This window comes from Thunnus thynnus, chromosome 13 (assembly GCF_963924715.1).
Source record: "Thunnus thynnus chromosome 13, fThuThy2.1, whole genome shotgun sequence".
Lineage (NCBI taxonomy): Eukaryota > Metazoa > Chordata > Actinopteri > Scombriformes > Scombridae > Thunnus > Thunnus thynnus.
Genome location: NC_089529.1, coordinates 23,447,951 through 23,473,895, shown reverse-complemented (window position 1 = coordinate 23,473,895; position 25,945 = coordinate 23,447,951). Strand labels below are relative to the sequence as shown.

The 25,945-nt window shown below is 39.6% G+C and overlaps 1 protein-coding gene across 2 annotated transcripts; it reads left to right on the top strand.

Moving 5' to 3' along the window:
- Positions 1-1,110: 1,110 nt before the first annotated feature.
- Positions 1,111-22,360, top strand: LOC137195990 (E3 ubiquitin-protein ligase CBL-like). Of its 2 annotated transcripts, none has more exons than XM_067608731.1 (15): positions 1,111-1,693; positions 3,855-4,102; positions 5,394-5,540; positions 5,804-5,960; positions 6,806-6,927; positions 7,480-7,617; positions 8,352-8,439; positions 8,609-8,740; positions 9,409-9,621; positions 9,709-9,825; positions 10,404-10,693; positions 12,712-12,879; positions 15,052-15,155; positions 15,873-16,058; positions 17,291-22,360. In XM_067608731.1, the coding sequence occupies exons 1-15, from the start codon at positions 1,550-1,552 to the stop codon at positions 17,641-17,643; spliced, it is 2,607 nt and encodes an 868-aa protein (XP_067464832.1). In that variant the 5' UTR covers positions 1,111-1,549; the 3' UTR covers positions 17,644-22,360. The 2 variants fall into 2 exon arrangements, with proteins under 2 accessions (XP_067464832.1, XP_067464831.1); XM_067608730.1 differs by having other exon boundaries at positions 15,049-15,155.
- The last annotated feature ends 3,585 nt before the right edge of the window (positions 22,361-25,945 follow it).

The window sequence follows — 25,945 nt, the reverse complement described above, 5'->3', positions numbered from 1 at the left end:
AATTTTACATTTACTGCAGTTGTGACCTTGAACTCGACATTCACCGGCGTGCTCATGTTCGGCTGTGATGTGAAGGCGTGAAGAGGAGAAGGAAGAAGAAGAAGTGGATGTTGATGTGAAGGTCATCCGGCTGTGGTGCTGCTGCAGCTCATGTTATACGCTGCTTTAAAGGAGCACAGTAGTGTCTTTGTTCAGTGATTTAGCTCATTTACTGCTAATCGTGTATGACTTTACAACTGGCTGCTTTTCAATACACTCTGTGGAGTTTTAGAAATATGAATGTATTTCTCTATCTCCCAGACTGCCATTGCTTCCATTCACACCTACAAATTAAAAGTCGCCAATTAACATAAGCTGCAAAATAAAATATGTGATCAAAGATGAACTTACTGACTCCAGCATTTCTCCTGCAGGATTTTATTCCTTCCTGGGTGGAGAAGGGGAACATGTTTTTAGATTTTCATTTCGTTAAAAAAAACAGAATGATGAATGTGCAGAGTTTGACACTAGAGGGCTGTTTTCACATTCATCTGCTGAGGGAGGAAAGTTTCTCTGTGTTCACCTTAAATCTAAAGGGTGGGCGTACGAGCATGGTTTACGACAACTAGGGTGGGAGCTAATTTTGGTCCTTTATGCAACTTACAAAGCTGTGGCACTGAGAATGGACTTTTCATTGAGGTGGGAGACATCCAGCAGTTAAACTTTTGAATTGAATATTTGCGTATTAGTAGATCCTGAATCTTTCAATGAGAGAGAAGGAGGAGGTCTAATTTTAAGGATTTTAATGAGGTGAGTGGACTTTTTTTGTGTGGAAAAACCACATCAGACTCATATTATTATTCCAAGCAGGGTATTTTTTTAAAAAAATATCCTACAACATGTCAGTCAGTTTACTGCAATATTTTAACTACATCAAGCTCATAATACTTAAATACTTTTTACGGTAGGAGGGTTTTTCATGCAGGACTTTTACTTATAATGGAACATATTTACATAGCTGTATTAGTAGTTTTACCCCAGTAAAGGATCTGAATACTTCTTCCACAGCTGACTGTTTGCATGTTGATTTAACAAGCCTTTACTTTGAAGGTCACAGCCGGATATCCGTATTTACTCCAGCTGCTGACTTGTCGTTGACTGTTCTGCTGCACAACCTGTTTGTTTGTGTGGCTTATTAACACCCTGAGTTTATTATAAGCCGGGTCGATTTCAAAGGGCGCTCTAACCCTCCGTCGCCAGGAAGAGATAGCTAGCTGTCTGACAGCAGACACAGCAACACAACGACTATGTCCTGAGCTTTTATTTAGCGACGGAATTAAAACGGAGAGAAGCTTTTTCCAAATGTAGCTTGTTAGCTAGCTGCGTCGCGTACAGTGTACACACAGCCTTTTTGTTCTGCTCTTGGACAGATTCTGCTTGACCCATTATTACCAGTGTTAAGTGCAGATAAGGCGCAAAACACTGGTAGTTTTGTTGGAAAACGTGTCAAGAATAATCTCTGGTTGTCAACCGTTGCCCCGGGGCTAACCCCCGGTCGCCGACCGAATTAATGGCCGGAAATCCGAGGAGGGGCGCCGGTCTCATCGGCTTGATGAAGGACGCCTTTCAGCCCCACCAGCAGCCTCTTCAGCCTCACCAACCTGCAGTGGTCGATAAGAAGATGGTGGAGAAATGCTGGAAACTCATGGATAAGGTATTGACAGTGTCTGTTGGTGTTTAAAAAAAAAACAAACACACGTACATTAAATGTGTTAATTATCAACAGTTCAACATCAGAAAAATAGTCACTCTCCCTCTTTTTCATTAGTATTTTGATCGAAACATTATCATGACGATGGCATTTTACCTTTTGAACTTTTATAAACACATTATTCCATAATCTGTTGTGAAAGGAGATTAACCTTAGTCCCATTAAACCTTGTAGTATTGGATTTAGTCTCATATAGAAAGCTATTCTGGCTTTGACTTGCCAGCACTGTATGTGTGAGAAAATTGAAGACTCCAAAATTAGAGTTCAATTGTATCCCTCATGCATCATCTAATTGGGATAATTTGTGGTGAATGAGGTCAGAGTGAAGTTAATCTGTAAGTCATTTTGCCAAAGACTTTGTGGAAACACCTGAGGAGCCCGTGTACTGTACGTCCCTGTGAGGCAGCCTTATGTTTGGCATTAGATCTTAAGAGGTGTGTATGTGTGTACGTGTATGTGTGTACGTGTAGGTGTGTACGTGTTCAATGGAAAAGGGCTTAGTTCTATGTATTCATGCCTGACTGTCACTCTTGTTTATCTTTTGCACAATCATAACTGAGCTAAACAGAAGAGATGAAAGTAAACACAGAGAGAGAGAGAGACGAGCAGCAGACGGATATAGAGGTTGTAAGAAGTGAGGCAGCATCAGATAAGAGAAAAAGTGCAAAACACCATTGCGCGACTAAGCAGTTTACTGTGCAAAGATGTGGCTTTGTGCTTCATTTAGGTTTTCAAAGCTCCCAGTTTGATCTGGGTAATTGAGGTTTTATTGTCTTTCTATGTAAACATACTGTGATGATGTGATCATGTGCTGAATCATCACGATCTTATCCAATTAAAAAGTGAAAGAATTTGTTATTTGAGGAGTGGAATTACTTTGAGATTTTTGCACACATTTTCTATATTGTGGCACATTGATATAAAGAAATATTCTCATTATTATTTTGCTATTTCAGACTTATCTCCCAACTCACTTCTCTATGTACTATATACTATATACTATACCGGAAAGCAAACACTGAAGTACACAGTCTGCGGTTCTCATAGTGAATTGATGTATCAAACCCACTCATGCCCATCCTTCCTGTTTTTACTGTTTAAAGAAAAGTAAAAAGCCGATAAAAATCTTCTAAAGAAAAACAGTCTTCTAGTCAGTAAAACGTAGGTATAATGTTTATGTTACTACAATTACTTAATTATATTTAAGTGGCATTTTTTTGTCTTGCAGTGTTGGGTCTTAAAGGATGACTTGTTTTTCCAAGTATTGGCCACCATTCTTGTCAGTAATTGTAATGTTGTTATGTTATTTGCTGAGTTCTGGGAACGCAGAGACATTGCATTTGATTGGTCAGGTATCCTGAGCAAAGAGACTTAAAGTTAAATGGTAAATGGACTGCACTAATATAGCGCCTCAGGGTGTTTTTTACACGTACAAGCTACATTCACACATTCATATGCTGATGGATGGAGCTGCCATGCGAGGTGACAAACTGCCCAGCAGGAAGATCTTATCATTTATGCACACTAGCAGTTCAGGGTTCAGTATCTCGCCCAGATGCCCTTCGACATGTGGACCGGAGGAGCCGGGAATCAATGACCTCCTCTGCCTCCTGAGCCTGAACTTTATTTGAAGAGAAAATTATTATTATTTTGAAAATAATGTACTTGTCTGTTCCCAGATCTCAGCAACTGCTAAAGTGTGTAAAACGTCATCATAACCAGTGCAAGTAATGATAGAAACAATTCTCCATAACGACAGGCCACATTGAACATGTCTGATATTTTTGGTGACCTCCTGACCTCCACCTGACCTTTCCTCTAGTACCACCATTGGGGCATAAACCCAACGTTGCTAACAAGATAACCCGCGATCTAGTTGGCTGATTGCCACAAAATTTTATGAGCACATAAACCCTTTTTTTATTTTAATAACCTCATGACCTTTCATCTAAAACCACCCTCAGGACAATCCAAAACATTTTTAGTCCCACTATCGGTTGTGAACTCTGAAGGGCTCTACTGGGGCTGAGACCTTGTTTGTTTGCATATCGTGTTGTCATGCTTTGTTAAATACTGTCTCTGGGCCTTTGTGCTTCCTGTTCAGGTGGTGCGTTTGTGCCAGAACCCGAAGGTGGCATTGAAGAACAGCCCACCTTACATCCTGGACTTGCTGCCGGATACCTACCAGCACCTACGCACCGTTCTCTCCAGATATGAGGGCAGAATGGAGATTCTTGGGGAGAACGAGTATTTTCGCGTCGTCATGGAGAACTTGACCAACAAGACTAAACAGACCATGAGCCTTTTTAAGGAGGCAAAGGAGAGGATGTATGAGGAGAATTCCCAACCCAGGTATGACATGATGAACGTTCATTAATAGGCTAATACATCCAGATGTGAAAGGACTGACAGCTGCACCAAAGAGGCTAATCATTGAGTTAGCTCAATATACATACAATAAGACCTGGATTACATGACTTAACAGTACAGAGTTGCACATAGTATGAGTTGATTTAGAATAGATGGTTTCATCTTGGGGCTGCAATGAATGAATTCAATGAATTGTTTGATCTACGTGATTCCAGAAAACACTGAAAAATGTCCTAAAGCCGGTTGTAGTATCATCAAATCGCTTCTTGTGTTCGACCAACAGTCTAAAATTCAAAGATATTGAATTTACTGTCACATGAGACTTAAGAGTGGCAGCAAATTAGCTGTTTTTGCTTAAAAAGCGTCTTAAACATTCAACTCATTATCAGATTAGTTGCAGATTATTTTGCTGTTGATCGTCTAATTTCATGTCCATGTCTTTGTTTTTGCTGAGCTGAAATCCAAATTACAAGTAAAGCTGTTCAGAATGAGTCCTCTGAATCACCGCCTTAGAAATTTCATTAGACAATGAAGAACAAGATTTAGAAACATATCAAAATAACTAATTTACATAACATTTACCTTACTTTTATCATCCTGTACGGTCAAGTTAAGTTGCCAGCGACCTGTAAACATAATTATAATACATTAAAGGGCTTTAAACAGATTACCAGTATATCTAAAAGAACCTATGAAAGATACTGATCTGTTTTTTTATCATTAACAACATGAAGTTTCTCCATATTTACACTTTCCATCACTGTGGTGAAATGCAGCATATGACAAAAAGGTACGTCAGCCATGTGCATTGAAGTAGAATCACAAAAATAAACGCATGATTAGTCTGTCGCAATCACATCCACTTCCTCTTTCTCAGAAAACCATTACTAAGCAAAGGTTCATCCTTCCTCTGACGCACTGTGATTTTAATCGAGCGTTTCCTCATAGATATCGAGGGGGTTTAGGAAATGTCACCAACGCTGTACTAAATACAGTCCTGTTAACTGTTGAAGGGAGGTTTCAACATTATGGCCTTTTTACACCCCAGTATTCAATAAGTATAAAAGATTTTAAGCATACATACCCTAATAACACAGAAGAACACACAGTATAAATACAAGCATCATAAAGGTCTACATTCATATATACATGTTTGTTTAATGCTTGTAACCTTTTTGACAACTAGTATGAATTTAATATTTGCCTGATAATGTGCTTTAATAACTTGTCTTTGCATATTCTGTTCTGTCTCTTCCTCTTCCTTCACACTCAGGCGAAACCTCACCAAGCTGTCTCTGATCTTCAGTCACATGCTAGCGGAGCTAAAAGCCATCTTCCCCAATGGCCTATTTCAGGGCGACAACTTCAGGATCACTAAAGCAGATGCTGCAGAGTTTTGGAGAAGGTCATTTGGGGACAAGTGAGTTTCTACTTCAGCAAATATTCGATACATTTTTTTTTAAGTCTGTGCTTGTAAACTTCATTCTGTAAATTCAGGCGTTTGCTTGAACATTAAATTAGCAGATTTGTATGTTTTTGTAATTTTCCCATTAGATTCTATTCTTGTGAGTTAAATGTCCTCCTGACATTTTCAGCCCTTTCATTCCATTCACACTGATTATGTTTGCTAGTTGCTGTCTGAGGTTGCAATCATGATGTATGGTCCTCTTCCTCCCCTCGCAGGACCATAGTGCCCTGGAGGACCTTTCGTCAGGCTCTCCACGAGTTTCATCCTATCAGCTCTGGCCTGGAGGCCATGGCCCTCAAGTCCACCATCGACCTCACCTGCAACGACTACATTTCTGTCTTTGAATTTGACATCTTCACCAGGCTCTTCCAGGTAACAGTCGAGCGCTCTGGGGCTATGTCACGGCATCTACAGATCAATGTAGTGTGGAAACAGTCAGTAACACTTGAGAGGCCTTTTGATCATTAATGAGTTCAGAGAATCAAAAACGATGCAGCGTGAAGTGGAAAAAGCTGCGGAGAGATGTCAAAGAGGTTCATTGTTTTGACACAAGAGTGCAAAGCCGGCGTGTTTCAGCTCTTTCAGTGAATCTGGCATAAATTTCTGCTGCGTAGATGAGAAGATAAATGATGGACTCTACATGGAAACTGATACTAAGGACATTCTGCTGCGTTGCTTAATTTTGGAGTCAGAATTTATTGCAACGAGGTGACGTTTTGAGCACCGCTGCTCTTCATCAGACTAAAAACTTTTTAGTCTGATGAAGAGCAGTTGTGGACATCGGAGCCCTGCTGTGTGTGTGAGATAGTTATTGGCTCACTTTCAGTCCAGCACCTGCTCTCTGCAGTGTGAACGTGCGTGCATGGAGAATGCATTGGATCGATTTAACGATACATTAACTAAGCTGATGTTCTGCAAAGTTGGTGCAACAGTATTTGTGCATCTCTGTGTTCATCTCTGCAAAGACCCTAAAATTTGACGTTGTTAAATGTAAATCTAACGGCTACAACGGGAAAATGTTTTATTCATAAATTTCATGGGCTTGATTGTGATTAAATGGAAGTTGTTTTGATCAATCAAGTCAGTCCGATGAGGTTCCAACAGGTTCAGGTCTATGGAAAGTTCCAGGTCACGGGTCAATAAATTCCTGTAGCGGAAAGTTTGACAGAAAAGCTGAATGTGGCTTAAAACAGCTGATCTGTGTGTGTTTCGTGTAGCCGTGGTCGTCTCTTTTAAGGAACTGGAACAGTCTGGCGGTCACACACCCTGGTTACATGGCCTTCCTCACTTACGATGAAGTCAAGGCTCGACTGCACAGGTTCATCCACAAGCCCGGCAGGTGAGACGCCGACAAGCCCTCAGAATGACGAATATCTTCAAATAACTTCCTGAACGCTTTGTTTTGAAACATTTCTGCATTGCAACTTCCTGTGTAGATCAGAAACACATGTAACCATGGAAACCACAGTGCATTGAAATGTTGCCTCCTCAGTATTTTGAAGCTTTGTATGTTTTGTAAGAAGGGTTGCAACTAAATCTTTTCATTATCAGTTAATCTGTTGATTAGTTGTTTAGCCTATAAAAATCAGAAAATGGTGAAAAACGTTACAGCTTCCCAAATCCCAAGATGCAACCTAGATTGTCTTGTTTTGTCCCAAACAACCTAAAGATCTTCAGTTTTCTATCATAAAGGACCAAAAAAACAGAAAAAAATCACACTTTTTTCTGTAGAAATTACTTAAAACAATCAATCAATTATAAATTTTCTGTGGATCGACTGATAGCTGCAGTTCTACATCTCAGAGGAATAACCCAAGAGTCTGATTCCTGAACATATCGCTGCCTGTGTGTGTGCGTCCGCCGTCGGTTGAGACTGTTTTCTTTCTCTCAGCTACATCTTCAGGCTGAGCTGCACTCGGCTGGGCCAGTGGGCGATCGGCTACGTGACGGCTGACGGGAACATCCTGCAAACCATCCCCCATAACAAACCACTCTTCCAAGCCCTCATTGATGGATACAGAGAGGGATTGTGAGTCCCATTACAACGCAGTGTCAATGCACCACTGTATAGATTTTTAGAGTACATAATGTTATAGTTTATACACACAGTCCAGAAAAAGCTATTTTAATCAGCCAAACGAGTTTATGTCCAAGTTTCTTAATTACATTTCTGCAAATATCTTTACTTTGCATTGATGGCAGCAGGTCAGAGTTGCAGCTGCAGTTTTTTCTGACTTTACACAGTATATAAGGATGCACTAACGGTATTATTTACATAAATGTCTGCTCTTTATAAATAGAAAACTTATCTCTTCCTGTGCAGCTTTACTGTTTCATACCAGCGCAGCAGATCAGAGCAGGAGATTGTGTTTTATGCTGAATAATTTGTTTCAACCTTGTACAGTCACATATTTCACTGGTAAAATTTAAAAAGTATTTTACAACAAAAGAAGAACCTAGAGAGATGAGTGCAGCTCGTTCTGCATGAAAGGAAATACGACTGTGGTCTTTTTAAAAGTGGATGTTTAAGGTTTGTAGTTCGCTCTTTTAGTGATGAAGACGACAGTTATCATCAACTTGGTTAAATTTGGTAAATAACATAAATAAAGACGGTCTCTTCTTCTGCTGCTCCTTCTCAGCGTGGGTGGACACTTTGTTTCCATTAAACCCCCCCCCAGTGACATTTAATCTAGAAACAATAATTAATAAAGCATGAAGGAAAATGTTCTATAATACTGATTGTGTGTTGTGGTTGTTCTCCAGCTATCTGTTCCCAGATGGTCGTGCGCAGAATCCAGATCTAACAGGACTGTGTGAACCTTCTCCGCAGGACCACATCAAAGTCACTCAGGTTTGGCTTCATCTGTTTCTTATCTGCTGACCAGTCAAACCCCTTTGCTCCCTTTTGCTTTTAGTACACAAGTGCTGTAGCCACACATTGCCAAAGATGCACTGTTATAAGGCAAATTAATTCCACTAAGGTAAATAAACACTCGTGTTTCTTTCTTTCATCCCTGCAGGAGCAGTACGAGTTGTACTGCGAGATGGGCTCCACTTTCCAGCTCTGTAAGATCTGCGCAGAGAACGACAAGGATGTGAAGATCGAGCCGTGCAGACACCTGATGTGCACTTCCTGTCTGACCGCCTGGCAGGTGACGCTGCACTTTACACTCACTGTTTAATCACGTTTGTTTATAGCAGCTCTATAAATCCTGACAGTAAAGACAAAGGAGGAAGTCCATCTTTCTTTTATTTACTGCTGGAAATGTTTTATTCATTCGTGTTGGACTTAAAGTAGCACAAAACTAACAAGGTAGGTGTTGTTTCTCGCACCATAAAGATGTGTTGCAACTTTCAGATTTGTGATGTTTCTTCAGAAATGAACATGAATAATCACCATCAGTCACATCCTGATGGTGACTTGTAACAAATAAAAGAGTCTTTTGCTCATATATAATAAGAGCTTTAGTGGCTCTTTTAACAAATAAAAATGATTGAATGAATGATGAATGATTGTACCTCGTCAGTAAAACTCACCTTTTCAAAATTTTGTATGACTAATATTTTCAGTCCGTTTTGTTAATAACCATGAAAAGCAAAACATCATCATCATCGCTGCTCCACAGAACATGAAGCAGTGTCAGTGTGAACTTTTTATGCACACAAAACTTCAGCGTCAGAATTATAGTTCAGATTTGTTTTGCTACGGCTTTTAATAGTTACTGCAAATTAATATTATCCCCAATATTTTATCTTTTTTTACTACTATTTAAAACTCGCTGGTTTAACTGCGCTTCCTGTGTGTGTGTGTGTGTATCAGGAGTCGGAGGGTCAGGGTTGCCCGTTTTGCCGCTGTGAGATTAAAGGCACGGAGCCCATCGTGGTGGATCCCTTCCACCCGAAGGCCAGCGGGGCTTCCTTCGCTGGTTTCCAGGGGTCCAACAGAGCGGAAGCTACTGCTGGCAATGATGAAGAAGACGACGATCGCTTGGAAGACCAGCACTTAGTCATGAGCAGACTGGCGTGCACCAAGGTCAGAATACAACATACAGAAACCTTGAATACACAAACATCAACTCATCTAAACATATATACTGTATATATGTGTGTGTGTGTGTAGGTTGAGCGTCCACCATCTCCGGTGTCTCAGCTGCCTCCGGTGCCCCCCCGGCTCGACCTCCTGCAGCAGAGACCCTCCAGCTCCCACTGTGCACTGAGCCAAGGAGCCACAGCCAAGGTAAGTGTGTGTGTGTGTGTGTGTGTGTGTGTGTGTGTGTGTGTTTGTGAGCTTGATTTGTGATTGATTTGATCACTGTAATTGTCCCTTTCCGCCATACTGGCTGTAAAGAGAACATGATTGAAATGGAAGCGATGGGGAGTAAAATCCACAGTACTTGTTCTGTGTAAAAACACATTTCAAAGTTCAACTGAAGCTAATATGAGACTTCAGCAGCTTGAGTTGAACAAATCTTCTGAAGTTAGTCTTTTTATGGTACAATTCCCTCTTTGTGTTACTATCTGTCTGCTAAAAAGTGGAAAAAAGTTAATTAGAAGTGATTTTTTTTGTACTTTTAATAATCTAGAGCAGACTGACAGACAAAAGGTTGTATTTTTTTTCATTCATACATGCTTACATGCACTTTTGATTTATAACTAGGATAATATAAAACTCCAGTTACTCTAGCTATCATGTAAATATTTCAGCCAGGTCATCTTACTTACATAATTAGGTTAATGGTGCACCCCCATTTCCTGTCTTGTGTCTTCATATCTTTTTGGTTAATAACATCTACATCCACCCGTCTTCCGCTCCAGATGGCAGCCACTCACAGAGACAAGCCTCTACCTCTGCCTCCAGCCCTGAGAGAGTTACCCCCTCCTCCTCCTCCGGAGCGCCCTTCCTTGGGCAGCCAGGACTCCAGACTCCAGAGGAGACCCCTACCCTCCACCCCCGACCACCCTGCCTGGGCTGCCAACTACATGGTCCCACGGCCCGTAACCAAGGCCCCCTCAGCCATGTCGTCCATCCCTCAGAGCAACGGAACCAGTGGAGAGGGAAGCAAACCTCAGGCAGCTACCAACGCCATCTACTGCCTGGCTGCAAGGTACGAGGCTCCGCTGCTGTGACAAGAACTGAGGAGAAGCAAATGCCTGTAAATGGCAAATGGCTTTTGGCCAATTGAGCAGAACCTTTTAATCAACATGTGTCTTACACTGCTGTTTTTAAATTTTGAGGGGCATAAAATATTTTTACAATATGTCATACTTTAATACCTTAAGTGAGTCAGATGCTTTAAAATCTAAGTCACAATGTGTTCTGCTGCTGGTGTGGATGTACAAAGTTCCCCTTTTTGGATTTTAAGCAGCTTAACACTGTACTGAAATACAACATAAAAAAAACACAATATTCATACCATTCACACACAGGACCTGAACTAATGATTATTTTCCTTATGGATTTATTTCCTGATTATATTATCAATTAGTCAATTTATTGCTTGGTCAATAAAATTGAGGTAGTCAAGATGTTAAGTTTACTGTCATGTATTACAAATTAATTAATAATAATTAAGCGTGAAATCTTCACATTTGAAAAGCTGAACTCTTAGCTAAGAGTTAGCTAAAAGAACTTAGCTAAAAATGACTAAAAGCTTACAAAATGACTAGAATAATTAATTGAATTGAATCGATATCAAAAATGGTTGCCGATTAATTTTCTGTCAATTGATTAATCGACTAATTGTTGCAGCTCTGTTCACATACAGTTGTGCTCATAGGGTTAGGGTTAGGGTCAGGGCTAGGGCTAGGGCTAGGACTAGGGTTAGGACTAGGGCTAGGGTAAGGGGTTAGGGTTAGGGTTAGGACTAGGACTAGGACTAGGACTAGGGTTAGGGTTAGGGTTAGTTTACATACCCTGGCAGAATCTGTGAGATGTGTATCATTCATAGTGTCTATAGTTGTGACCATAAAACTCAATTTTGGTCTCATCACTCCAAATAACTTTGTTCCAGAAGTTTTGAGGCTTGTGTAGTTGCTGTTTGGAAGATTGTAAGTGGGCTGTTTTGTGGCGTTGGCACAGTAACAGCTTTTTTCTGGCAACTTGACCTTGCAGCCCATTTTTGTTCAAGTACCTCCTTATTATGCATCTTGAAACAGCCACATGCAACTTTCAGCTGAAGTTACATGTGGGGTTTTTCTTTGTAATCTGAACAATTTTTCTGGCACTTGTGGCTGAAATCTTTCTTGGTCTACCTGACTGTGGCTTTGTATCAATAGAACCCTTAATTTTCTACTTCTTCATCAGAGCTTGAACACTACTGATTTTCAAACTTTTGGATATCTTTTTATATCCTTTCCCCGATTTATAAAGTTCAACTAACTTTTCTTTCACTTTCCTCATGGCTCAGTATGAAGTCAAGTCAGAGCAGCCCTGATTGAAATGTGCAGGCGTCTCTCAAGAGCTGAGAAACTCATTGACTATATATACACAGATACTAATTACAATCAAACAAATCACAGGTGTGGAAACTTACCTTTCATAGCCGTTTAAACCTGTGCGTATCAACTTGTGTGTTTATTATCAGGTCAAACATTCGAGGGGATGTAAACTTTTGATTGGCGCCATTTTGGTGATTTCAGTTATCATTATGATGCAAAAAGGGCAAATACAATTATGTGAGAATAAATGGCTTCACCTGACTACTATCCCTAAATAAAACAAAAGTTTTCAGCATGATCAAGGTCATATTTTCCAAAAAAATGGCCAATATTTCACACATTCTACCAGGGTATGTAAACTTATGAGCACAGCTGTACGTGGCACAAGTCTCTTATCCATCTTCTTAAGATACAAAAATAAACACAGTATTGCAAATGTTTTGAACTGCTCAAGTGAAAATTATAGAATTAATATGGAATATACAAGGAATGAATGAATGTTACAGTCACGTCAAAAAGTATCATTACATGTAGTTTCAAGGCCTGTATTCACAAGTGTTTGTGTTGTCTAAATGAATTGTGTATTGCCAATTTTATGCATATTCTTTGACCTCAGATATCTCAAAAATATTATATACATCACGAATGAAAGAGTCAAAATCCCTCCCTGCTTTTTATTTTCCAGATCTCTCCCAGCGTCAGCGGTGACAAGTGGAGAGAAGCTGTTGTCCGACTGTGAGGAGAATGAGTACATGAGTCCCACCTCTCTTCCAGCCTCTGGTGCCCCCTGGGTCATAACAGGCTCCTTGGTACCCCCACCACCTGCCCAGGCAAACCACCATAATGACATCAGGTAAACAGGAAACTCATGCCAAGGTCCCCGGGGCCATTCATTGTCCTGATATTTAATGAAGTACCTGTCAATCAAGCTTCTCTAAGTAGAAAATCGTTCCTTGTCGGACAATGAAGAATGCTTATTGGATAAATGAAATGTCCTGTTTATCATTTGTAATTGGGGATTATCAGCTATTAGAAATAAAAACCAAACCAGAAGATTTCTCATCATTTGGCAAAAAATTGGACATTAAACAAAGCCAAACAGTGCAAGGAAATAAGTAGAAAGATGAAAAAAGATTATATGAATTTTATGAAGCAGTTTCTTCCGTTGGTGTCTGTCTCTCAATCACTTAATTGAATTCTTAATTTACCTACTAAACAGTACATAAAATTGTATATTAGGTTCCTCTGTAGCCTTTTTAATTATGAATTCCACAATGTTCACACTGGAAACACAAGGAGCAAAGCTTCACAAGGTTCTTAAAAGTTCAGGTTATGGGAATATCCAGGTGTTCTCGCAGTGGAAACGGGGTTGAAGGATAACCAGGGAAAATAATTTAGTAGAGCTGTTTTAACCTGTTAAGATTTCCCAGCAGGTGGCAGAACAACACATCTGCTCACATTCTGGGAGACATGGATATATAATGGAGTGCATCACATTGAATTTAAAACCACATTCTGCCTTCAAAAGATATTAATTAAAGAAAACGTCTTGTGATCTGTATTGAACTGTAGAAGATTAAAACAGAGAAAAGTATCTAATGTGAAACGAGACTCTTGGAAATGTCAGGATGCTGTTAATGTTCAATCTGACTCATTAATTCTCAGGAAAATGTTGATTTTAATTATCCTACATCAGAATTTAGTTCCTTCTTACTCACAAGATAATTAGACATTATAACATAAACATAGCATAAAAAGTAAGGATTTCTTTGTTGTAACAATGCTTCTTGGCAATAAATCTTATACCATTGGAAAGCCTGTTTAGTTCCCTTTTAAAAGGTTCCACATTTGTGAGGAACATGCATTTGTGGGACGAGCAGCAGAGCTGAGTATGTGGGTTGCGCCCATGAAAAATTTGCCAAATCTTCTCTGCCAATGCCAAACAGCTTATTCTGCCATTGACTCTTGTTTGGTGTTTGCTGGAGTGGATGATTGAAGTTTGAAGAAACAAGACATATTGGCAATTTAACAATTTATTCATTTAACAAACAGGAGCCTCAGTAGTGTGTGGAAGAACCATACACAGCCACAACAGCCTGGCACCTCCTCCTCATACTGGTCACCAGCCTGGTCACACACTGCTGTCGGATGGCATCCCATTCTCCAACCAGCATTTGTTGCAAGTCAGCCAACGTGGTTGTGTTGGTCACTCTGGCACGAACAGCACGCCCAAGCTGATCCCACAAGTGTTCAATGGGGTTGAGGTCAGGACTGCTGGCAGGCCATTCCATCCTCTCCACTCCCAAATTCTGGAGGTGGTCTCTGATAAACCCCACAAACCGACAAATGCTGGTTCAATCATCCAATCCACCAAACGACAAACAAGAGTCAATGGCAGAATAAGCTGTTTGGCATTAGCAGAGAAGATTTGACATATTTTTCATGGGCGCAACCCACATACTCAGCTCTGCTGTTCATCCCACAAATGCATGTTCCTTACAAATGTGGCACCATTTAAAAGGGAAATAAACAGGTTTTCCAGTGGTATAAGATTTATTGCCAAGAAGCATTGTTACAACAAAGAAATAATCTACCAAACACACATTTCCTCACTTTTTGTGCTATGTTTATTTCGAGGAAACCACTGAGCACTGACATCTGCACAGTTTTGTACAGAATACCGGACTAAATGGTGCATTAATGTTACTGAAGCAGTTAATATTTTGTCCACCAGGGGGCTCTGGAGTCTCACTTTTGTTTGTCCATGTTAAAAACCACAGATATCTCACTTTCACTCATTCTCTGTTTTTTTTCACCTTCCTGACTAAATGACATAAAGGACATGAAGCAAATGAAAAGAAAAAATGTGGTTTTAGATTGATGCTTTGATGCAAAGATGATAAAATACAGGACTAAATCCACACACCAAAACAAAAAATGAACAGGAGATCAAAGACTGGGCATAAGAGATGACAAATACTAGCACTCCTGAATGATTTCTTTCTCTCTCTCTTTGTCCCAGCAGTGAGGTGGGCGACGGTGACTCTGAGGACCCCCAAGTCTACGAGTCCATGTGTAATATCCAGGCCCAGGCTGGTGCATCTGAGACAGCACAGACCTCTGACCTGGGTAACATTCACACTCAATCACCAAATTATCACCATCAGTAGGAAAATAAAGGGAAAAAATGTAATATATAATTCTTATCACTACAGTACTGCTACTTCTTCTTCTTCTATGGTACCAGTATTATTACACTGGTATTTACTACATTGTGTATAATAGCTAAGATTAGGGCTGCAACGATTAATTGATTAGTTTTCAACTATTAAATTAATCAGGAACTATTTTGATAATTTCTTAGTTGTTTGGAGTAATTTCGTAAGACAAAAAAGTTTACCTGGGTTTTGGGAAACAGAGACCAAAACAACTAATCAATTAATCGAGAAAATAATTACAGATTAATTGATAAGGAAGATAATTGTTAGTTGCAGCCCTTGCTAGGATTAGTTTGCTTAAAGGAGAGCCCTCCATTAATGAAAACTACTATAATAGGTAATTACTCCATTGATATATATACTGAATGGGTGTTGCTATAATTGAAAGTGCAGATCATAAATAATGTTAAAAACAGCATTTTAAGATTCCTGAGTGAACCACAGGAAATGTGAAACACAGTCTTTGTCTCAAGAACAGATGTATTCTCTACATGAACTGAACATTTCAAGTAAGGTAATATTTATTTCACAGATGTTATACGTTGTATCATATAACTCTCTGTATGTGAATTATATATTGATTACAGCTAGTCATCATTTGACGTCTGTTTTTTTTTTTTTTTTTTAGACCACCCTCAACATTCAGCCGCAGTTTCCCAGGACAAACCGCAGGAGGCCAGTTTGGAGGATGTTTATGAGTACGACTGTCCCAGACCGGTCGTCCCTCCGGCCCCCACCAGAAGAACCCTGGCGGAAATCGGCGGTCCTTCGACAGCCTTCAGCGCTCTCAGCATTGACAGTGCAGTAGAAGCAAGTATGTATCTATACAAATTCAGTTGTGTTCAGCGACAACGATAAATCATGTTGTTTATGTAACAGGGGACTATATTAGCCTCACAGTTTATAATTTATAACGCCCTCGTTAAGTTTGTTTTATATGGCTGATAATAGTGACAGCCTACAGTCTCTGCGTTGTGTTGTGATGATGATGGTGGACTCCAACGAAGACACCCAGACAGCTCTGATGTCGATTCAATGATGTCTGTTTATTGCTTGCAAGCACTTCGGGATCTGAGGGATACAAGCCCGGTCTCAGTAAAACAATTTATCATAATCAAAGGAAACTTACAATACTAATAAATGATTTCTGTGACGAAGCTTAATAACCGTTAAATAACAAAATACAAGGCCAACGGTCTAACCTTGACCAGGATCAAAAACTCACTATATTACAGATTATTGATACACATGAATCAGTTCACATAGAAAAATCACTCTGAATGTCAATATAATTATAATTATGTCAGCTATACATTATTATTTACAGGTTTCCATTTAACAGTCACACACTCACCTGGTCTGACCTGTTCCCCCGGTGATGCTTTATAGCTGCATCGTTACCATGGATACTATGTAGCCAAGTATAAAATATTAAATATAAGATAACAGCATAAAATAATGAAAATAACACAAATATGTACACCTTACAACTATTAAATAAAGGTAAGATTACTGACAAAATTATATTCTATATTAAAATATTTTGCTGTTAGACATAGTGACCATTTAAAGCTCAACTAATGTATTTAATGTTTAACATGAAAGAGGCAGATGTTACATTTACCTGATAGTTCTCAGACTCTTAGTAAACAAGTGTGTGTGTGTATATGTTAAGTTCACGGCTCATTTCCAGCAAACTGATAATATCTTATCTAACATCTTGATATTTTAAGCCTTGATATGGTTGGCATGGAAACCACCAGCTTCTAGCCAAACGTGGCTGTGTAGTTATGAAAATTACTGTCATGACTTGACACTTGAGTGACCACAACATGTCTTATGGTAGTTTCAAAGTCACACAAGTGTCTGACGGCAGCTGCAGAGGAAAAAGATCGGTGTTCTTTCTTTGAATTATTATGAATCGACAGCCTGTCAATCATTAGTTTGATGCATATTAAGTGTCACCATAAATCTACAATCTACTAGTGAGCACTCAACACAACTTTTCCACCAGTTTTTTTCATCTCCTTACTTGTGTGTTCGCAGGTATGTTCGCAGCGAGTGTCTCCCCTGAACAACCCCCCAAACCTCTCCCACGGCGAGCCAACTCCGACCGACGACCTCAGCCTTCAAACAGAGAATGTCCCGCTCGACTGCCAGACATCCCTGGTCCCTCCTCCTCCTCTGCCTCTTCTCCTCCTCCTCCTCCTCTTCCTCCTCCTGCTGCGGGCCCAGGAAGCCTGGCCTTGAACGGGGAGATCGAATGCCTGATATCTCAAGGCTACTCCATCCAGGACATCCAGAAAGCCCTGATGATCGCTCAGAACAACCTGGAGACGGCCAAGAACATCCTGCGCGAGTTTGTTTCTATCCCCTCCACGGCGCACATCGTCACATAGTCGCTTCGGGGCGAACTCACCCTTCTTTGTCTCGTCTCTGTCTCCACTCTGTGCCATTATCATGGATAGCATTTACCAAGCACTTTCCTGCAGGGCAATAACTACTTGCCAATAGGCTTTACTCCGGGAGTAATGCTGTGTTCATGTCATGTCAGAAGATGCAGAAGAAGAAGATTGCGTTTCCGTCACTGAAATACGCACATCCAAAATCATTCGTAATCCACAATGAACAAACTGCAGCAGGTATTATATGTTATTTTGATTATCTTGGACTGATTTGCAGTTATGCTGATGCCAAGCGGTTGACTTTGAAGCCTCAAAATCTCTTGTTTACTCTTAATCGCCACTTGGAGATTGAGGTTTTTGGCCTAGCAAGAGAGAGCACAGGGCCCCCGCAGGGTTGGTGGGTGTCCGTGAAGTTCAAACCTTTAGTCCAGTTTGGATTGAAGGGGATGTATCATGCACATTTCCAGGTCTACACAGTACTTTTATGCTTGGGCGCTACTGGAATATCTGTGCATGATTTAAAATACTCCTTATTTATCTTATACTGGGTTTTTATGCCCTTGCAGGGACTTGCAGGGAGCATTTTTACGTACGCTCAAGTTTTGAAACTTTGACCATGTTTAACAACTAACATCATAACAATATAAAAAAATAATAGAAAATAACAAAAAAGCATGTTATGTCCCCCTTTTTTAAGGAGCAGCTCAGTCGTAGAGGGAGACATTACGTCCGATATGACCTGAACGCAGCATACGTGGAGAATCGAAGCCTTTTAATGTGAGCAATCTGTAGCCAAGCTTTGACCCTGCCGTATTTTGTGGCCGGTTGACTCGTGCTGTGGCGTTGTTTCCCCCCCCCGCCGCCGCCCCCGTCAGTCTCAGTACATCCTCTCATTAAGCTAAGTGTTGAAGCTACAGTGACTTTGAACAGTAGAAGGGACCGCCGCGGATCGTCGCTCTCGACTCGGCGTCCCACTGCTGGCAGCAGTTCAGCGCGGTGCTTTACCAGCTTCTCAAGCAAAAATTGTGGCGTACGAAATACGTAGCGACACCGAGTCACGGTGGGATTTTAGTGATTAACTCTGTGATGTGTGTGTGTGTGTGTGTGTGTGTGTGTGTTCACGCTGATGAATGTTCAGTCGCAGTTGCAGTATCGCAGGGCTTCATGTCGTACGCGTCACTGTGGCTCTCGCTTCGTTTCGATGGTATTTGACAAGTTGAACGTGATTCTCCTCCTCTCAGCTCCCAGTTCAATGATGGTTCTGTAACGAAATAACAAGTTTAATGTTTAAGTACTCTCATGACGTGCCGTGCTGTGTGTAGTACTAACAAATGGCTGGAATTTCAGAAGTTCATTTTGTCATTTTAAAGGAAACAGTGTGTAGGATTTAGTGGCATCCAAGCGGTGGCCGCCGCGAAAAAAACACGAAAGGTCCTTCTCTCTAGAGCCAGTGTTTGCTTTGTCTGTTCTGGGCTACCGTAGAAACATATATTAGATATAAAGGGCTCATTTTAAGGTAACGAAAACACAACAATTCTTATTTTCAGGTGATTATACACTAATTAAAACACACTTATGAATGTTATATTCCATTTCTGTCAAATCCGTTACACTAGATGCCGCTAAATTCTACACGCTGCACCTTTAATTCCATGATTGACACTGAAGACTGGTTTATTTAGTCAAAAGCTTCTGTATACTCTTATAGTTTCTTACTAAAAAAAAAAAAAAAGCAAAATGACTAACATGTGCTGTCAGATTTTGTTCATGTAATTTTAAATCAGCATCACATTTATACACAGAACAGCTTCTCTGGGTTCACTCAGAAAATCAGATTTGAAGGGATTTACTTCCGTTGAGCTCTAACGCAAAACAAACTGAAGGTGCTGTGTTGTCGTGTGGACTCAGGTACTCAGAAATAAGCCAGGGCTGTATGTAATGAATGAACAGACGCTAAAGGACACACAGGGGGTGATGATATCTAACGTTGGCGGTGTTGTGGACGAGCATGGCAGAAACATTTCTTGCTTATTGTTAGACTCGCATACAACCAACCATATTTAATATTTTAAGATAAAATCCAGTTCCTCCCAAATTCAAAAACTCTGGAGATGTTTTATTTGGTTGAAAATCAACTCGTAGAAGAATGATGAAACTCTCAGTCAGCGTTCGATTTCAAAGACGGAGTCACTGATGTCGTGACCGTCGTACCACACGTCACATCGTCAGACTCAGACCTTTCATTTTCAGTCAGCGAGCGAAAAAGAAATCTTGTTCGGTTTTTGATTTGCTTTCATGTAAGACACCAGTAGTTGGAACAAATTATGCTTTTGTTACATTACACCCAGTGTTCGCTTGGTTGGTCCATCACTTAAGTATCTTGACAGATATTGGACGGATCGCTGTGAAATTTGGTGCGGACGTTCATGGTCCCCAGAGGACGAATCCTAAAGAACTTGATGATCCTCTGACTTTTCTTCTCGCACCACCAGCGGGTTGAAATTTTCAGTTCAGAGTGAAATTGGATGGATTGCCATGCAGATGAATTGTAATAACTTCTGGTGATAACTTAGCTTTTCATCTAGCACCACCATCAGATCAAAGTTTCAGCATCTTAAATACTTTATAATCAAATGCCTTCAAAACTAATCGGCATCCTCATCAGCCTCAGCTGTACTTAATGTTTAATGCAATCTGTAGCATGAGGCATGTAAACATTAGCAAACCTAAGAATGCTAACATGCTAAACTAATATGTTGAGTGTTAGCATACCTGTGTTAGCATTTAGCTTGACGTGCCTACAGCCTCGTAGAGCTGCTAGCATTGATTTAGATTCTTTAGTTTTGTTTAAAAGTTGTTAAAAAGAGATTCCCTTTCATCTGCTGAGCGCTTATCATCAATATTCTTCCTGTAATGAATTTTATGAGCAGCTTGGTGACTGAAATGTTCTTTGATGTAGTATGAACTGTCCTTCATCAGGAACCATCAAGTCCTCCAGTCAAAGTCATCAGTTGGACGTCAGTTGCTTCAACAAAACATCCAAATTAACAAACTGAAAATGAGTCCTCTGATGTTTCGGGTTGCACTCAGGTGTTTTGATTTTTCTTTCCAGTGGACCAAAAATGAGCAGCTGTTAACTCTCAGGCACCACGAATCAGCCCTTTCACAAGCATTTTGATGTTATGTTATCTACATAACGGCCTGTGTTTTAACCCAACCAGAGGAAGATGAAAGTTTTTTTTCTGTATCATCAAAGCAGAGAGTCTTGATCTGAGTCCAGGACTACATCAGCACAGAATACAAACACATTGTGACGCCTACAGTCAGGAACATGCACTTTCACATACAAACAGGAAGGTACTTCTGAAGCGAGCGCAGTTTCTTTCCAAAATAAATCTTCCATCACCACCTTTTTGATTCCAGCAGTAATCTGTAAATGTGCCTTCTGTCAGTCACAACCTGCAACCAAAACCACCAGACAGTTACTCCACATTTGCTGCTTAAACAAAATGAAATTCTACAGTTATTGTTTTCAGTCGGAGCCCTTTTCTGACGTCGTTCATCTCAGACTTTTAATATCATAAAAAAATGTGGTCATTTGATATGCAGACGGCGCCACATGGGAGAGATTAGAAACTGATAATTAGAGCCTGATCGATACTGGATACAAGCTGACGGCAATAATAGAGAATTGAAGATATTTACCAAACGTTTTAAAGTCATAAACTATGATTCCAGATTACTTTGAACATATTTGGTAAAAATGGACACCTTATCTTGCAATTATGACTTATGAGATGTCTCAAAATGTCTCCAAGTTTTAAAATTTTGGTTGACATACTTTGGCGTTTCTATACTGTAATTTCTTGTCACTTTTTTGGCTGACATAATACGTTTATGTATCAGATACAGATTTTTGTTAGATATTTCCCACACTTTATTCACCAAAGGTGTTTGAAACAGCTTTTTCCCTTTATATACATTTAACTAAAAGCAGAAAATAGTCTGTAGAATCCATTCAGGGCTGCGTCCATGCTCTTGAAAACAGAGTAAACTGTCCATAATACGATTCAAATACAATAGAAACAAAAGGAAAGAAGCGAAGAAAAAAAAAAGTGTAGATTGATGACGACCCATCGGTGACTCTGCTGGCTGGACTGAGACTTTCTGTCCCGCTGTGATTCCAGACGAGTCTTGCAGCTTTAATCGCTCCGAACCAAAAAAAAAAAAGCATCTCATCGCCCCTTACAGAGAAGGTGTCGTCGTCTGTCTGTCTGTCCTTTGGCTCTGTGTTCACTTGATCTCAGTGGTACAGTAACACACGTTTGAACACAGGCACTAACACTCCTTGACCATGAAAAAGTGCCGCTGTGTGAAGATACAGACTGTCGAAGCTGACAGTCGTGTTGAATCACTGCCAGAAGCTTCACTGTCTCACACACACACACACATTTAAACACACACACTTTCCCTCAGCTGGTGTGTGTGTTAGTTCAGAGCCACTGGTCAATGATATCTATGGTATAATCATGTTTTAACTCGCCTTTTAAAATAAGAACTTGCCTACTAAAAAGTTGTCTTTGTTGCTTTGTTATTGCCTGTGTAAATATGATTTTATTTATTGTCTTTTTAATATCCTCAGCATTCATTGTGTTGCCATGTTTTCATGCCTAAGCCATTAAGATTTTTAATTAAACAGTATTTTCTTTAACATTTGTGATCTGTTGTGGTTTATCAGTTGAATTTTTATAACTGGGACTAACTTCACCCAAAAAATGTCAATAGTTTGTCATTTCAGGTATTAAATATTACATGCGTAGTTTTTTTTTTTTTACCTTGTAAAGGTTAATAAACAGCAAAACAGCAGCATAATGAGTGTTTAGGTACATTTCTGTACAGTATTACGTCCAGTATTTGGTCTCAGTACATCAGTTATTCTATTTTTATATTAAAGAATAGATTCATCTATTCCTCAAGTGTATATATTTTACTTGGTTTACTTTTCACTGTAATTTTACACTGTAATATTAGTGGTTAAAGCAGTAAAAAGGTGCATTTGTTAAAATAGGGGCCAAATCTTGAGTATTATTATTATTATTATTGTTATTTCGACATGTTGAAATATCAGTGCATACTAAAGAGTGTAATTACTGTTATTTCACATATTTTATATTTAAACTTGCATTAACTGATGTTTTTTGGACACTTGGGGGCAGCAGAAACAAGATGTGAACACGACACTGACATTTTCATTTGAAGTTGATATGTTGAACAAACATCCAGCAGTCAAAGAATAACTTTATTCATTTGTGTTTCTGTCCACGTGGTGAACATAAGTCCAATATTCACTCTCATTTAACTCTGTTTTTGGGAAATATCCGGCTCTTCAGCTGCTAAATGCTCCACTATGTTCACCAGCTAGTCGTTAACTGCGTCTGTTTGCCGTTTGCTGCTGAGCAGGTAGTGTACAGTGGGTTTTATTTAGAGCTTTTTCACTAAAAACCAGCTGCTGGAAACGTGAGAGTGGTGAGAATGAACCAAAACAGTTGTGGACCATAAAACCAAAAACAATGAACTGACACTTTAACGCCTCACAGAGCTGAGATGAACTGCAGACAGGTGATAATTCTCTGGTGGGTTCATCTCTACAAGCGACGTCTTTCACACTCCTTTCTATTGTTCATATAAAAATATTGATTGTAGCAGCTTTAAACATATTTAAAAATCTTTTTTTTTCAAATTAAACCACTTTATGACAATTAAATAAGTACAGGTTACTAGTAATACTCTGTTAAAATGTATATCATACATAGAGGAGAACGATGTAACATGAGCCACTTTTTACATTTGATGATTTAACTGCAAATTAAAGTGTATTTGTTTCAAATAATAGTTACTATATATATACCTCAGCTTGTTGTGTATCCATGGAAATTATCTAATTATTATGGTTTTAGAACAATGACCCATCAAAAAAAGTGACTCCAATGGCACAACTTACCCCAAGGTAGGGGTAAAATGAGCATGATGGGGTAAATAGTGCAAACATTAAATACTGATATAAAAATTACACAAAATCAAACAAAATTAATTATAGAATTAAAAATAATTTTGAACTTTATTAATGTCATCAATTTAACAAAAGGCAAAAACTTGTACTTTTAAGTAAAATCATATTTTTGTGTCTTGTTGTTCAACATGTTACCGAAACATTTCCAGTAAAGATTAAACTGTGATCTTTGTGTGTTAGATACAGGAAGAATGTGTGTGTAAATGTGTTTTTGTAAAGGAAAACCTGGTCCAGGTCTGAATGCTGGACCCCTGCAGTGAGGGGGTCTAGTGGTTCTGTTATGCTGATGGGGGGCATTTTGCTGGCATGGTTTGCGTCCACATGTCCCCTTAGAGGGAAGGATCACTGCTAATCAATACAAAGTTGTTGTGAGTGATCAGCTTTATCCTGTGATGAAACATTTCTATCCTGATGGGAGTGGTCTCCTCCAGGATGACAATGTCACAATTCACAGGACACGAGGGGTCGCTGGATGGTTTGATGAAAGTGATATGAATCATATGCTTTGACCTTCACAGTCACCAGATCTCAACTCCATTGAACACCTACGGCAGATTTTGTACTGAGGTGTTAGACAGCGCTCTCCACCACCATCATCACAACACCAAATGAGGAAATATCTCTTTGAAGATTAGTGTTCATCCCTCCAGAAGAGTTCAGAGACTGCAGAATCAATGCCAAAGTGTATTGAAGCTGTTCTGGCAGCATGTGGTGGTCCAACACCTTACTGAGACGCTTTATGTTGGTTGGTCACCCGTCTGTATGTACAACATTTTTGTTTGTGGCTTAAAATTAACATTAGTCAACAATTAGGTATTTATTCATCAACACTGTAGCACTTGTAACAAGGATCAAACATGAACAGGGTCTCTAAAATATCAGAATATCTTTTTTGGGGGTAAATTGAACCATTGGCTCAACTTGCCCCAACATCACTGGCACGTTTTACCCCACAACCTCCATTCTGACAAAACTGTTTCACACAGTGGTTCAGATCCACAGTTATGCTGAGTTTATGACCTTGTTTTGTAGCTTACATTGACTTAAACTGACGTGTAATAATGTCCAAAACAAATCTATTTTAATTAAGATACAAGACTGATAACTTTGAATTCACTTGGCATGACCATTGGCTGATCACTCTCTCCATGTGCTTGAGTCCAAGATGGATCGAGTGATGTGAACTATACTTTCTCAATTTGTGGTCACATGATTACTTTTGCTTATGGTTACCTAGATAAAGGGGGTGGCTCTATTTACCCCGTTCTGTTCATGTTTTAAAGGTTTTGTTCACCCAAAATCAGTAAAAAAAAAATCACTTTCCTCTTGTGGCATCAATCCATTCAGATCATTTGGTTTGTCCAGGTTTGCAGATATCTGTTGCCTAAAGTTCTCTGGACAGCAAACTGGATTATTTAACTCCCCCATCAGTACTGAGCTGTCTACATCCAACTGAGACATGAACTTTGATGCACTGTGCTGATAACTGCTTGTTCTTTTTTTTATATACATATAAATCTCTTGGGATTTTATCATTTTTTTAAAGGGATTTTTTTTAGATATATATCAGTATATCTTTATGCTTTCTGTTGTTGCACTGCTGTGGGCCGGGAGGAAGAAACAAGAAGAAGAAAACGACAATAAACTATATCATGAAATCTACTTTCAACCCAGTACAACGGAGGTGAATCAATTTAGTTTGTGGTGCAAACTAACAATATCAGCATAATAGAAAATGCACTTTGGTTAAAGACACGATGAGTAAAATGTGAAATGGTTGTATGAGCAGAGCAAATGCAGGACAAAATAAAAGCATGAAACAAGGTGCTATCAGTTCGTCTCCACCTGGAGCTGTACGCCGTATGCTAAACCAATGGACAACTGCCAGTTTGTCTTGGATCGAGAAAGGCGGCCCGTGAGCTGCGGTGCCTGAATTCATTGCAGATGTGAGCTGTGTTTTCTGTCCTTCCTCCCGTCTCTCCTCGCAGACTCCGGCTGGAAATCTGAGCTACTGTTGAAGTCATTTCTTGCTCGTGCTGACAGCGGTTTGGAGGCAGCACTACTTCCTGTCTCCTCCACTGTGGGACTGTGAAGCACTGAACTCACTATTGTTCTGTTTCATATTGAGGCTTTGGGCAATTGAAAAGCCCGTTCCAGCATGAACTACTCTGACATAGAAAATACATGTAATAATATAAAATATAGAAGAAATAGACAGAAAAAAGG

What these genes read in the sequence shown, in the direction of transcription:
- LOC137195990 (XM_067608730.1), top strand. Translation starts at nt 1,550, where the DNA reads ATGGCCGGAAATCCGAGGAGGGGCGCCGGTCTCATCGGCTTGATGAAG. An exon ending in GCTGGAAACTCATGGATAAG is followed by an intron (nt 1,694 to 3,854) that starts GTATTGACAGTG and finishes CTTCCTGTTCAG; the next exon opens with GTGGTGCGTTTGTGCCAGAA. An exon ending in ATCTACTGCCTGGCTGCAAG is followed by an intron (nt 10,694 to 12,711) that starts GTACGAGGCTCC and finishes TTTATTTTCCAG; the next exon opens with ATCTCTCCCAGCGTCAGCGG.